The sequence below is a fragment of the Lontra canadensis genome, unplaced genomic scaffold, assembly GCF_010015895.1.
Source record: "Lontra canadensis isolate GAN:19392208 unplaced genomic scaffold, GSC_riverotter_1.0 scaffold201, whole genome shotgun sequence".
Taxonomy (NCBI): Eukaryota; Metazoa; Chordata; class Mammalia; order Carnivora; family Mustelidae; genus Lontra; species Lontra canadensis.
In genome coordinates, this window is record NW_022631195.1 from 55890 (window position 1) to 70731 (window position 14842).

Here is a 14842-nt window from a genome sequence, read left to right on the forward strand (position 1 = left end):
GCTAGTGCTGCGAGGCTCCACGAGCAGACAAGGGAGAGGATCCCGAGTTCTTGTGATGAGGAGAGGACACCTGTGTACCCGTCTGATAGCCTGTGGCCACCTTGGGTTCACTGCAAACGTGACATAGGTCAGCACTCTGCACACCTGACGCTGGCGGTCTGCACGTCCGTCACATCTCCGGAGAATGGGCGGGAAAGCAAAAGGCAAGAAAGTGCACGAAGCATCATTCTCAAAGTGACCCATTTGCAGGGCAGAGAGTGACCCTGAGCAACTATGGGAGCCAGTGACGGGGGAGGAGGAGGCTTCGAGGTGCGCTGCGAGGTGGGAGCGAGCGCTGAGCGCGCTGGAGGGGTGAAGGCCGCAGGATGCTCACTCAGCGAGGAAGCCCGCGCTGCACCTGTACCGGTGTCCCCGCGCGCCGCACCACCACCCCCCCCCTCAAAGTCTGGGCCGCTGCTAGGGGCCAAGCGCCTGCCCGCGAGCCTCCCCTGAGTGCATAGTTCTGTCCAAGTAAAAGTTAACACCCCCCCAAAAAATCAGAGCTTTTGTGTTCTATTATTTCTTGTAACAGTTTTATTAGCTTTTGATGCATAATTTACCTCATTAACTTAAATTTTAAAATTTTTTTATATTGAACGTGTTAGTAAAATCCTTGCACTGTGGGGGCGCCTGGATGGCTCAGTGGGTTAAAGCCTCTGCCTTCAGCTTGGGTCATGATCTCAGGGTCCTGGGATTGAGTCCAACGTTGGGCTCTGCTCAGCGGGGAGCCTGCTTCCCCTCCTCTCTCTCTGCCTGCCTCTCTGCCTGCTTGTGATCTCTGTCTGTCAAATAAGTAAATGAAATCTTTAGAAAAAAAAAAATCCTTGCTCTGTGTGCTGTGTTTTAAACCTGTTGGTGTCTGTTTGGGCTGCAGCCACGAACGCCAAGGCCAGGCTGGGGGCGGGGGAGCCATGCCCGGCACCAAGGTCAGTGCAGGCCACCCGTTGGCTCAGAGCCGCCTCCTCCGGTTGTCAGCCCCTCCCCAAAGGCTCAGGGGGTCCCAACACTAGTCCCATTCCGGAAGGCGGCCCTCACAGGACTCGGATCCCAGCCAGAGTTAGGCTGTGGGGCAGGTTCGAAGGAGCACAATTTTACAGAGGCTGAGACCGCTGGTTCCCCTTTTAATCCTGACTGGTGTCACCAGATTTCCACCTGTCATTAATGTTGGCTCGGCGGCTCGGCGGCTCGGGGAGTGCAGGAGGAACAATAGAAATGACCACCGGGGCCGCCATCTTCCAGCCCCTCCCCCCCTTCCTTGACCCTTGACTCCCGCCAAAAGGATGGATGCCCAGGTCACGTGTCCATAGGTAACCCGATACCTATGCAGGAAACAGCATCAGGACCCCCTACCCCATACCCTCCGATCACCAAATACCCTACCATGTATGGATGTGAGCCCACGCCCTGCCTTGGCCCGATTAAAGACCCCCGCCGACTCCCTCCCAGCGCGACTTCCCCGACTCCCCTTTCTGGAGTCCCGGAACCTCGCCCGAGGGTGCCCACCTCCTCCCCACTGACTTTCCTGGCTCCCCGTCTCCTGAGCCCCGAAGCTTCGCGGGAGACGCCTTTAGTACATCCTGCCTTGCGCCCACCTCGCCTGGTGTTGTGTCTACCTCGCGTGCAAGACTTCACAATTCATGTTTCCAAACACATCCTGTTTTGGGGGAGCGCTGTCCCCTGCAGGCGTGGCTTCCGTGTGGTTAAGCTCCACTCTGATTAGTGTTCCTTCCGCTTTCTTGTTTCTTCTATTTGTTGGGGATTTCTTTGGCGGTTCTTCCCATGACTTTTTGACAGACACTTACTTGCTTCATTAATGTTGACTCTTTTCTTTTCCTTTTTTTTTTTTTCTTTAAGATTGTATTTATGACAGAGAGAGATCACTAGTAGGCAGAGAGGCAGGCAGAGAGAGGAGGAAGCAGGCTCCCCGCTGAGCAGAGAGCCCGATGCGGGGCTTGATCCCAGGACCCTGAGATCATGACCTGAGCCGAAGGCAGAGGCTTTAACCCACTGAGCTACCCAGGCGCCCCAATGTTGACTCTTTTCTTGCTTTGGATGTAGGAAGGTAAGACCACACAGTTCTCTCCAGGTGTGGTCAGTGGTTTGCATGTGAGTGGACACATCCCATATCTGCGATCACTTACTTAGCAAGCTGAGTCTCATTTTTATTTCTTCTGTGACCCATGAGGTATTTATTTCTTTATTTCCAAATAGAGGGGGATTTTCTGTATTTGTGTTGATAGTTTACAGTATAATTGCATGGTGATTGCAGAAACTATTTTGCATGATTTCTGTTTTGTTTGTTGATAATGTAATTAAATAAGATTGATTTTTTTTTTTTTAATGTCATGGCTCGCCACATTTCACACGGTTTTGCTTCAACCTTTACCTAAGCTTACAGTTCAGATGGATCTCTAGGAACAGCATGTATTGAGTATTTTAAAACTATGCAGACAAACTTTAATCCTTAATTGGAGCATTAAATCCATTTACATTTAATAAATTACAGAGATATACTTGGGTTTTAATTTATCATATTACTGTAAGGACCTATTTTGTATTTTTATATTTTAGCAAGAGGCTTTCATTGAGGTTAAACAAAAACCTTGTTTAACCCTTAAACTGTCCCTGCTCCCCTTCCCCCAGGGGATTCACTTGGAGACAAGTCCCGGAAACCAGCTTCAGGTTACAAAGCCCAGATACAAGGGTGGGTCAGGCCAGGTGGAGGCATCCGATCAGTGGGGGGACTCCTACTGTCTCCCTGGTTACCAAGGAGTATGGGCCCCGCCCTTTGGGCGCCAATCCCAATCAAGGTGTAACAGGCTGGTTCAAATGTCTATTAGGGTAAACTGTAACTCAACTGGTCACCTAGCATCACTGTGGAGTTTCCTGTGTGTGTTACAATCTCATTGGCCACCTGTGCGGGGCCAGGCCCGACCGCATGGCCTTGGCCCTTAAAAGCTAGTCTGTGGACCAGAGAAGGGTCGCCCTCTCCTGTAAGAGGTGCGGCCCCGAGCGTTCGGTTAGATTCTCAATGCTGGGCGCGAAATAAAGCTTTGCTTGACCTTCGCTTTGTATCAGTCTCGCTCCTTTAATCACAGACCCAGTATTGGGGCATAATAACAATTACTATGATTTTTTATGATCTATCCCAATACAACAATGTTCCTTTTTTTCTCTTTCTTTGCCTCTTTTCTTTGTGATTCTGTGCATTTGTTTCCATTCCCATTCCTAGTTTGGAAGTGGAGACTCCCTTTGGAGGTGGGTAGAGCTGCTCTGGAGAGGGGACAGTCTCTGGTTGGAGAGGCCTCGCAGGGGTGGTATTCCGGACAGCTGCCCCACCCCCTCCCTCCCCAGGCTATGCAGCTGTGCTCAGCTCAGCCCTTAGCTCTGCCTTGTTAACTTTCCATTCTCCCCCACAAGACACACTTAATCGTACAAAATCAGTGTTTGCTTAGTGCTACCACGTGTTCACCAGGATTTCCCTCATTCCTGGGTCCTTCACTTCCAAGTGGGATCCTTTTCCTTCTGGCTGATGAACACTTCCTACACTCTTTTACTGCAAGTCTGTGGTAAGAAACTCTTGGTTTTGTCTCTCTGATGATCGATGGTTTTCTTTCAACTTTTTCTTGGTACCTTTGCTGCCCAGAGAACTCTAGGTTCTCATCTACTTTCTTCTGCTCCGTAGTTGCTGTCAAGAATTCAGGGGCTAGAGGCACCCGGGTGGCTCAGTGGGTTAAAGCCTCTGCCTTAGGCTCAGGTCATGACCCCAGGGTCCTGGGATCGAGCCCCACATCGGGCTCTCTGCTAAGTGCAGAGCCTGCTTCTCTCTCTCTCTCTCTGCCTGCCTCTCTGCCTACTTGTGTTCTCTGTCTGTCAAATAAATAAATAAAATCCTTTGAAAAAAAAAAAAGAATTCAGGGGCTATTCTCAGTGTCAATCCTTAGTAGGTTATCTTGTTCTCTAGCTCATTAAAAGATGACAAGGACCGGAGAGAGGAGACACAGGGCCTCCCTGGCCTGGGCCGGGGGCACCCCAGAGACACACAGAGGGTGGAGGCCAGAGCTGGGGCAGGATCCTTCCACCTCCCAGGCCAGCCGGTGCAGGTGGCAGACCCTGGGAGGGGCAGGCAAGGGACAGGAGCCTGACATGCCCATTTTCTCCCCAGAGAGAGAGACCCCTCCCTGGGGGGATGCGGGAACTGGACCAGAACAAAGAGCTGACTTTGGCTACTGAGATGGGGGCGGGGCGTCCCCCGGGCTCCTGGCGCTGAGATCTGGGAGTCTGGGCTCCTGGCCACCGTGTGCCTGGCCCCTCCCTGCAGCCTGGCCAGGTGCCAGGGCACCCCCAGAGTCTGGGGCACGAGGCCCCAGCAGGCCTCCGTCCGAGGCCCCGCCCCTCCCCGCCCTACCTGCCTTCCCCCAGGCGGCAGGAAATGGAAACTTAGAGCTCTGGGCTCCTCCTCCCACCGCTCAGCCCCTTCTCATCCACCCCACCCCCTCCCTCTGCTCCCTCAGGCGGCCTCCCCCCTCCCCGCCCTCCAGCCTCCCCCATCCCCAGGGAATGGCAGAGGGAACCCAGGGGGTCCACCGGTCTCTGACCCAGCTCTGCAAGGACTTGACCCCAGAGCAGAGGCAGTGCTGGGCCCCGGAGTCCCCCAGCCAGCAGTGCAGGTGGCTTCAAGCCCCCGGCCTCAGGGGGCTTCTGAAAACGGGATAAGCATCACCATCTCTGAGTGTAGGTGCAGGAAGGGCAGTGACAGAGGAATGCCACCTGGGAGACAGCAGGTGCGGAAGCCTGCGTGACTGTGGGCAGGTGCCGAGCTCGGGGGCCATGGGGTCCTGCCACTGCCCCTGCCTGGGGATTTGACTGAAGAAGCTCACTAAGGCCGACATGTAAGAAAGTCACTCCAGATCACCTTCCAAACCAGCACGACCATATGGAGACTTGTTTAAACCCAAAGCCTGGGGATGATGAGGGAGCAGGAGGCTGGCTGAGGACAAAGCAAAAGCTGGCACCTTGCACCCCCTCTCCACCCGCTCCCCTCAGTAATGTATGTGACATTCCTCAGGTGCCCCTGACTGCCCTAAAAGAAAAACAAATAGTTAACTTGCAGAGATCACAATCCTGCAAGACAGAGTCTCCCTTGGTTTACAAATGTCCTAGAGATTTACAACAAAGAAGTTACCTTATCAATAGCCCAATTTCCAGAGACACATAACTCACAAAACTTCCAGGGACACATAACTCACCCTCCACAAAAACTGAAGGAGGCTGAGGCAGAAGGAAATGTAAATAAAGTTAAATTTCTTCTAAACCCAAATCTCACTAACAAGGACGCTTGATAGCAGGAATGTGACATTCCACCAGGAAACCCCCAACTGTCTTCATGCTAGTGCCTCATTAAAGGGAAAAACGGCCTTGGCTTAATAATAACCAGGCCTCCAATATCCTGACAGTCTCTTTACTCTGAGAGACCTTCTGAACACCCCCTTTGTCCTCACCTACCCAACTCCTGTGCATATAATCAGCCCCTCCTCACATCCCCGAGGCAGCATCTCAGTCTGCCAACGGGTCCTGTCCCTATGCTCTAATAAACCACCTTTTTGCACCAAAGACGTCTTAAGAATTCTTTCTTAGCCGTCGGCTCTGAACTTCACCCCACCAAACCTCACGTAGGTTCAAGAAATTCATCAGGGACGCCTGGGGGGCTTGGTCATTAAGCATCTGCCTTTGGCTCAGGTCATGATCCCGGGATCCTGGGATCGACCCCTGTTGGGTCCCCCCAAAATTGGGTACCCCAATACTGGGTCAGTGATAAAAGGAGCGAGACCGATACAAAGCGAAGGTCAAGCAAAGCTTTATTTCGCGCCCAGCATCAGGAATCAGGAATCAGACCGGTCGGGGCCGCCCGTACAGAGAGGACGACGCCTCCCTGCTTTCCAGACTAACTTTTATAGAGCAAAGGCCATGTGGTGGGGCCTGGCCGCACACAGGCGGCCAATGAGATTGTAACACACACAGGAAACTCCACAGTGATGCTCGGTGACCAAGTGAATTATAATTTACCCTAGTAGACATTTGAACCAGCCTATCACCTCGTTCAGAATTGGTGCCCAAAAGGTGCCCAAAGGGCGGGGCCCACACTCCTTGGTAGCTAGGAGACAGTCTGCGCCCCACTGATTGAACATCTCCCCCTGGCCTGACCCACCCTTGTATTTAGACTTAGTTACCTGGGAAGGGTTTCCTGGACTTGCTTTTAAATAAGCTCCCCTGGTGCGGGGCCGGCAAGGTCAATTTAAGCTTTAGAGCAAAATGGTAGTTCATCCGGGTGGGGCTGCTCTGGCTAAAGAAGCCCGTACACCCCCACCTCGGGCTCCCTGCTCGGCGGGAAGCCTGCTTCTCCCTCCCTCTCTCCCTGCTTGTGTTCCCTCTCTCACTGTCTCTCGGTCAAATAAACAAATGAAATCTTTAAAAATAAACAAATAAGTAAATAAATAAACCCGAAGCCTGATCTATGGCCCACCAAGCTTACCATACACACACCTGCTGTGTAACTGAGTCATCTAAAGGAAAACCATCTTGTCCTCAACATATGGACCAATTCTACTCTCCACATTCCTTGCCATTAAACTTATGATTCCTACCTGTATGCTGATCTATCATCCATTGAGCTTTTACAAGACGTGAAAATGTATTAGACCGCTGTAAAATGGCTCATTCTCTGGACTACTAGACACAGTTTTGGAATATTGGTGAAGTTCAGGGCCCACAGCCCAAGAAAGAATTCTTGAGGCATCTTTGGTGCAAAAAGGTGGTTTTATTAAAGCACGGGGATGGGACCGGGGGCAGGTAGAGCTGCACTGGGCTCCTGGGGAGGGGCCCATTATATACTTCCAAGTTGGGAGGGGTTAGGGAGAGTGCAGGCCTCCCAGGTATTTTGGGAACAAGGTTTCCAGGACCCTGAGGGGGCAGCTTTTGCGAGGAGAGGGTCATGCACTACTGTTCCATGAAAACTCAGTCCTGCGACCTTTTGGATTTATTGAGGCGGATAGAGACTCCTGGCTCCAGCCCCTTTCTGTCCCTGGCTCCCCTTTGCTCCTGCAAAGGCCAAGAAAAGACCAAATACCATCCGGTCCATCCGGTCTGACTGAGATACAATAACAAGTCATTGCTCCTTTGAGACAGAAGAAAAAGACCAGATCCCCAGTCCTGTTTGAATAAGAAAAGAAAGGGCAACAGCCCCCGGGGTGATTTAACACTCTCCTGAGATGCCTCCACACAGAGTATACTGCCACAGGAAAGGACCATTTGGCCTTGGGGAACTGGGAAACTGTCCAGGCCTTGAGAGACCTTGAAAACACCCCGCTGCTACCATCCCCCATTGCCTGTAACCATAAAAACTCACTCCTAACCCTGTCTGGTGCTCAGTCTTTGCTCCCACTGAGCCCACTGGTGTTAATAAAGCTGTGTTCTCCCATCTCTCTGTGTGCCCTTTGGGTTTTCTCGGTCACCTCGGATTTTCCACAACAGTAGCTCTGTGCGTATATGCTTGGGGGGATGATGGCCACCATGTGTCTTGGGATACATAAAGGAAATTTCCAAGGAAATCCTTATGTTAAAATAGACTTACGGGATGCTAGGGGTCGGGCCAGAATGGCTTGTTGCCCTTAGCAAAGTGTCAGCATCGAGGCAGCGGAGCCCCTAGAGGAAGGTCGCTCTGCCTGTTCCGAGGACTTGTCAGTGGGCTGTAGGGAGAAAGGAAATTTAATTTTTCTTCTGCTTTTGTTTCCCACGTCACCCCCCCACCCCGAACCGTCTGACCCTTCAACCTGTAAGTTGTTGAGGGAAGGTCTCATCTTCCGCAAGGTCTCCCTGCTGACTAGGGGCGGAGAGATGTCCCTACTGGGCTCAACGCTGTCGCTGGGGCGTCTGTAGCTAGAGCAGCAACAGAGGCAGAGACGCTGAATCAGGAGGGCTCCGGGTACCAAGTCTGGGATAGTGTGAGCCTCAAAGTGGTCTCCACCTACCAAACCAAGTGGACACCCACCAGCTGGTGAGCGTGAATAAAGCAAGACAGGCCAGGTGGAGAGGAGGAAGCTTGCCTCGGGCTCCTTGAGTTCTGGAGCAGAGAGCAGCTCCGAGTGCAAGCACTCGCCCTGGGCACTGTGTGCACATCACCACTCCCCCACCGGTGGCCTTGGCTGGGAGATGACGGAACAGAGTCCACCAGGAAGGTCCTGGGGCTTCCTCCAGTTTGTGGAGCACATGGTGGGTGTTTGGAGCTGACCTCCCACCCCATTCCCCGTCCCCTCTGCCCACGAATGCGTCGACACTTTGCCATCTGAACATTTCAGAGTGGGTGCGTTTCCTGTGCACCCTCCCAAACCCAGCCCTCTTCTCCCATGCATGCCAAGGCCCACCCAGCACCTCCCAGGACAGCTGCAGGGCGAGCTACCTATGGTCTCAGCTAAAAGGAGCCGGGTGCACCAGGAGGCTGCCAAGTGCGCAGGGCCACTGGGACATGGCACAGCCGCCCCACAGGCCGCTCTAACCACTCGATGCCACCAACCCCTCCCTCCCCCAGACTAACAACCAGAAGCATCTCCAGATGTGGCCAAATGCCCCCCTGGCAGGGACAACTGCTCCTGGCTGGGACATACTGGTCCCCCTGACAGGGGGTGTCACTCTGCCCAGCTCCCATCACCTGCCGTGGGCGGAGGCCCGCAGGCGGTCAGTGCCCCTCCTGGCCCCACTTTCTCTGGTCACCCTGGCGGGTCATCCCCTCACGTCCTCACAAGAGGGGCCAGTGCGGCCAACAAGCCCGAGAGATAGGGCAGGTGCCTTACGACAGAGTTAGCGCCCTCCCCGAATCCTCCCCTTTTATGGTTAGTGACGGGCTTTGTCTCTTCCTGGGCCGCTTGGACGTCAAACTTCCCCACAGGTCCCTACGTGCGGGAAAAACACCATCTATCCGGGCTCCGCTCCATCCACGCGCCAGGTGTCCCCGGGGGCTCTGGAGCACGTCCCTGTGGGTCGGGGGGCTCCCGACCCAAAGAGCAGGAGGGACACCATTCAGCCCACACCCAGGACCGACTCTTTAGAGCCCAGGAACTTGGCGCCGGGTCAAACCAGGTTGAAATGTGGTCCTTGTGGTTCAGGTGGCTGCCTCCCTGCAGGGTCCGGCTGGGACTCTCCCTTGCTACTCTCCTCCCCGTCCCTGGCTTCTGAAGACTCCCAGGGCCATGCGGCCCGCCACCGTGGTGCTAGCTCTGTCCCCTTCCTCCCTGTTGGCAAGATTTTACTAAGGATAATTCAGACCTCTGGAGACCTCTTTAGGACACTGAAGATCTCCCCAGACTGGTTCTTCCCGGACCTCTCTGTTCCCAAGCTTTACCACCGCCGGCTCCCCTGCCTGTCCTTGAGTGTCCTTCAAACCCCAACCTCCTCTCCCCACCACTCCACCCTCCTCTCCGCCCCTGTGGCCACTCAAGCCCAAAGCTGCCTGCCATCACTGGGGGCTCTCAGGGACGCAGGGACCCTACCAGCAGACCCCTCAAGCTGGGAGGCTCATTGGAAACCTTGTTTCAGCCACTCAGAGGAGGCCGGCCCTCAGCACCCCAACCGAAACGTAGTCCGCTGCCCCCGTAAGACTGCACGTCGGGCTGGAGAAAATCTTGAGGTCTCTTCCATCAACCTGGATGAGAAGCATTCTCCCTCGTGTGAGTCAGAAGATCTCAAATTGTCTCATCAGCAGAAGCACAATTCAGGTAAAAACAGAAAGTGGGGCAAAGAGGAGAGCCAACTCTTTCATATAAACCAGAGAATTTTGTCTCACTGGGCTTCTGCCTGGCTCGTGGCTAGAATTTCGGATAGAGCTGCACCACGACCGTTTGCACCTTGTCACCTCTGTCACCTTGTGACATTCTCCTGCCTCTGAATTCAGTTATAAAATCCCGTGGACAAAACTCTTCTGTTGTAATTTGCTTCCACCGAAACAAACTATCCCTAACGCTCTTGTCAATAGAGAAATTAACCAAGTACCATTCAAGTTTATGTGATTTGGGCAAATCTTCGGTGAATAAGACTAGTTTGATATCGTGAGTCTCGTCAAAACGGCTGTGTCTCCCGAGGGGTCAGCCTCCAGTCTCACACGAGCGCGCCTCTTCACTCGGTTTGAGTTCGGGCCTCAGATAAGCTGCTGTTGCATCCCTGGATGGCTAAGATCATCAACACTATAAACTCAACCAAAGAACAAGTGTGTAAGGACAGAGATCCCAAGGCAGTGAGCCTCTCAGCACCCGTTACTACACGAACACCAAATGCAGCAGAAAAACGAGAAAAAACCAACAACGATGTGTTTAACGTTAAAAAAAATTTGTTTCTGCTTCTGTGACTTGTGAGGCGCACTTTTTGGGGAGAGTGCACGGAGGACAGGACAGGCTTATGGGACTGGGGACTGGGGGCCAGGAGTGGAAGAGAGACAGAGAGGTCTCAGGGGTACAGCTGGGGAGGGCCCCACGGCCTCCGAGAGACCCCTGAAGGTGAGGCCAGAAACAGAGATGGGCCAGCTTCCTCCTGGAATTTCCCCGAAGCCACTGCTGGTCAGCTAGGTGAGACCCCGTCCTGGCCTGGGACTCAGGTCGGGTGTGATAGCTACTCCGGAAAGGGTGGAGACAAGAGATTCCAGCCCCAACTTCCTCTTGATGGGGCACAGGATGCTGGGGGACGACTTCTTAGCAGAGGGATAAATGGCTCCAGTGCCAGCCGACGGACGGGGACCTGACGCCTGCGGGTGAGTGAGGCAGGAGGGAACTGGGCTGGCGAGGGCTCAGCCATGGAGGGCCAGGGTCTGGGGAGGGGAGGCAGCAGCCTGAGCCTGTCCCCCTCCCCCAGCAGGAGCCGACGCACATCTTGTCACCTCCAGGAGCCATGACAGGCCTCCACCTCTTCCTGCTGGCCGTCCTGCTGTGCTGGGAGCATGGTGAGCAGCGGGGCACCAGGCCAGGGTCTGTGCTGCTGGGCATGGCTGGCCGTCCCCTGTGCGAGGCCGTGTGTGGGTATGGGAGGGGTCTGCCCGCCAGGCCCCCAGAGGGTGGGAAGGGGCCGAGGTTCAGGACTGAAGAGGTCTCACCGCGTCCTCCCTGCCCCCGCCGGGCCAGCCCTGAGCCTTCAGTGCTACACCTGCAGTGATATAGAGAACAGCGGTCCCTGCCAGCCCCTCCAGTGTCTGATGCAGGGCGTCTGCTACAGCAGCGACATGACCTTGACCACGGGAGATGGTGAGTCCCCAGGCCGCAGCGGGTGGGGGCAGCCCAGGGAGCTCTGCGCTGCATCTCCCCAGCCCCTCGGAGGAGTGTGGGCTTGGCAGTGGCCACACTCCCGCCTGCCTCAACATCCCCATCTGCATGGAGATGGGCTGGCCTCCAGAGGCCTCCTTGGGGATGGGGCGGGATGGGACTCCAGCAGCAGGACAGAGGACCAAGTGCTCCCCCGGGAGGGGAGACGGTGACCAGGGTTGCGTCGAGGAGGCTGAGAGGGGCATGGAGCTTCTCACACCAGGCTCCTCCCTCCTTGCCCACAGGAAAGCAGCTGAAATACCAGCAGAAGGGGTGCGCCCCCTCCTGCAACGAAGTTTCCAGGGTAATGCAGCAGCTCTCCGAGATGAGCCCCCTGGATGTCCTGGACCCTGCAGGCCTGCAGGGCCAACCTAAGTTTGAATCGCAGGGTCTGGTGTGCTGTGAAAAGGACCTGTGTAACGGGGGGCCAGGGCTCCTTGGCCCTGGCGGGGGGCTCCTGCTCAGCCTAGGGCCCGTCTTGCTCTGGGCCCTGCTGTGACCAGCCCTGACTCTCCAGCACAAAAAGGGGGACCCCGTTCCGAACAGAGTCTCATGCAGCCGGCACACGCACGCACCCAGAGCACAGACCCTACAAACCTCCGACCCCCTGCCCAGCCCCCCTGCCCAGCGCCCCCTGCCCAGCCCTAGGCTCAGGCCCGCAGTGCCCTGCTATGCCCACAAGCCTATCCAATTTTGCAAACACTATCAACCAACTATTGGCCCAAGATGCAGAGAGGGCCACGCCCTGACCGGAGGGGCCTCTAGGAGAGCAAAGCCCGCAGGCCCTCCCCGGGGTCCTGCCCCCAGTGTGACAGCCCGTGCCAGGAAAAAATAAACCTTTCTGCACCCTCCTGTTCTCTGCTGTTCTCTGCCCGGTCCAGCAAACCCTGAGTGTGTCTCTGGGAACTCCCGGGATTGTCAGGGTCAGGTCTGCAGGGCCTTCCCTTCACGACCAGGGAAACTGAGGCAGGGGAAGTTACTGCCAGTCTCAGCCAAAGACAAGGAACCAGAAGTGTCGCCCTGCCCACATGTGCCCTCTGTGCCTCCACGGAGTGGACCAAGAGACAACAAGGGTGTGCCCTGCCCCCCCCAGGCTGAGGGTGCTGGAGGAAATACAGGGGCTGGGGAAGGGGACACCAGCCCCACAGGGACAGGTCCTGAGGCCTCTGAGGTCTGGAAATCCGAAGCGTCTTCCCACATCACCCCTCCTCCCAGCATCTCCCAACTCGCCCCCACCACGGTGCTGGCCACAACCCACACACCCTGACTCTACACCCCTAGAGCAACCAACCGACAGTGCCATGCAGTGGGGGAAAGCTCTGGAGTGAGGGTGCGTTGAGGGGGGCACCGGGGTGTTTGTGAGCAGAGGAGTTTGAAGAACCACGTCCATCCTACACCTCCTGACCTCACCCTACACCCCCCCGGTGACCTTGGGCAAGGGCCCACATCCTCTAGCCTGCTCTGGTGAAGGCACCCTGTGCCGAGCAGGGCCCCCCACAGGCGCCGGCACAGGCCCAGGGAACACAGCTGGGTTCTGTCCCCCCACAGCAGCATAGACAGTAGCCAGAGCCACCGGCCCGCACGCTCACCATGACACCATCTCCGTGGGCTTCTTTGTGCATCCATCCCGGTAAGTGGTGCCCATTCCTGAAGGAAACTGGTCTTTCCTTCTTGATCGCTGTATCCTGATAACAGGCAAACTTTTTTCACTGTTACTATCCTTAAATGCATTAGTGGGTTACCTAAAAATATTTTCTGTTAATATATGAAGAACTTTTCTTGTGTTTTTTCTTAAAATTGCCAAGTTCTCCATTTTCAATTTGTGTCTGGATCCATCGGAAATGTGTTCTCCCTGACACACCAGCCCTGACGCCACAGGGTCTGGGGCAGAGCTCACCTTTCTCTGATCTGCTGCCCGGACAGCACCCCCCAGCACACCCCATGAGGCCACGGGAGGTGGGGAGTTGGGGGGGGGAATGACCAGCGACCCCCATTCTTAGCTCTCACCGAGCTAAAAACGTTTCAGCTTTTCATTCTGAAATAGGTTCTCACTCACAAAGAAGTTTCAGAAATAGCACAGAGTTCCTATATCCCTTCAGTCCACGCACCGATGTTGACCCCTTACATAACCAGGGTTGGAAACAGGAAACCGCCGTGAGGCCAACTCACAGATCCCCGCGGCGCCCACGGGGCTTCGCTTGGGTCCAGAGCCCAGTCCTAGGAGTGGTACCCGCCCGCGGCCCTCCCCGGGGCCGGCTCCTGCAGCTTTCCCAGCCACTCCTGGCGGGCAGTGCCCGTGGCAGACTTCTAGGTGTTTCCCTCCACCTCGTGCTAAGATCCTAATTAATCCTGACTATTCCTGCTCTGGACAGTCCACGCTTCCTAAGGTTCACCTCCCTGTTAGTGGACTGGAAATGCCCGGGGGGCCTCCAGGTGCCACCGGAAGTGAGGTCCCAGATCCGACCCCATTGTCCCCACCCCACCTCCTCTGAGGGAGGCCCGTGGGCACGGGCTTGGAGAACAGTAGCCTCCAAAAGCTGCTTGACTTGAATCAAAGTGGGTCTTTCTGTCTGTGTGGGTTCAGCGTCCGTCCTGCCCAGTCCTACTGCGCAGTTAGGACACGTGCCCCTTGGACACGCCCCTTTCTGTGCAGTGGGTGAGCGGCCTCACTTGCCCCCCGCCCAGCTTCTGGTCATACTTGGCAAGATGCCCCCCGCCCCGGTGTGCAAGGTGTCCAGGGAGCAGGGAGCACGTGTCTATGTGGTGTGCGCATGTGAGTGGGGTTGTGCGCGTGCTCTGTGTGTGTCATGTGTGTTCAGGGAAGGGACACAATGCGGGCAGGGCCTCATGGCTGGGCTTCAGGGGAGAACGAGGTCCCGGTGACCCTCCGCTGTCCTGTGCCTGTAGGGCCTGGCCCAGCCTGAGCAGTGAAGGGAAGGTGAGGGGCACCGAGACAGTGGGCTCCTTTGGCCTGGAAGGTTGCAGGTCAAAGCCCTGGGTGCCCCGCATGGGGAGGGGTCGGCCCCAGCACACCCAGAACTGGAGACTGAAGACCTCCCCAGCCTCCTCGGCCATTCCCCTGCCACGGACAGGAGAGGAGGCTTCCTAGTGAGGAGATAAAATCTCCGTCTGAACCCGAGAGAGAGCCGTAGAAACAATGGTGCTCAAGGTGCACTCAAAGGTGCTCAAGGTCTTGGGGGCCTGGCCAGAGCCTACCCTTTCTGAATGAGGTGCCTGGCATTTCCAAAGCTGGAGGTGGGGCCGGGAGAGGGTGGGGTGGGGCAGATTTGTGAAGCGCCCCCGCCCCCCCCCATGACGGAGCAGAAGCCAGGCTGAAGACAAAGCGGAAGCTGACAGCCCGCAGCCCCCTCCCCAAACCCTGCGACCTTCCTCCTGAAGCTCCTGGCGTCTTACTGGTCATGCCTCGCTAGGGGGAAAAACAACTTTAACTTGACAATGGCAAGGGC

The 14842-nt window shown here is 55.7% G+C and overlaps 1 protein-coding gene across 1 annotated transcript; it reads left to right on the forward strand.

The window, feature by feature from the left end:
* Window positions 1–10752: 10752 nt before the first annotated feature.
* On the forward strand, window positions 10753–11928 carry LOC116861584 (lymphocyte antigen 6H-like). The gene is made up of 4 exons (XM_032848280.1): window positions 10753–10831; window positions 10933–11017; window positions 11190–11318; window positions 11621–11928. Exons 2-4 carry the CDS (start codon window positions 10969–10971, stop codon window positions 11872–11874), a joined length of 432 nt encoding a protein of 143 aa, XP_032704171.1. The 5' UTR covers window positions 10753–10831; window positions 10933–10968; the 3' UTR covers window positions 11875–11928.
* The last annotated feature ends 2914 nt before the right edge of the window (window positions 11929–14842 follow it).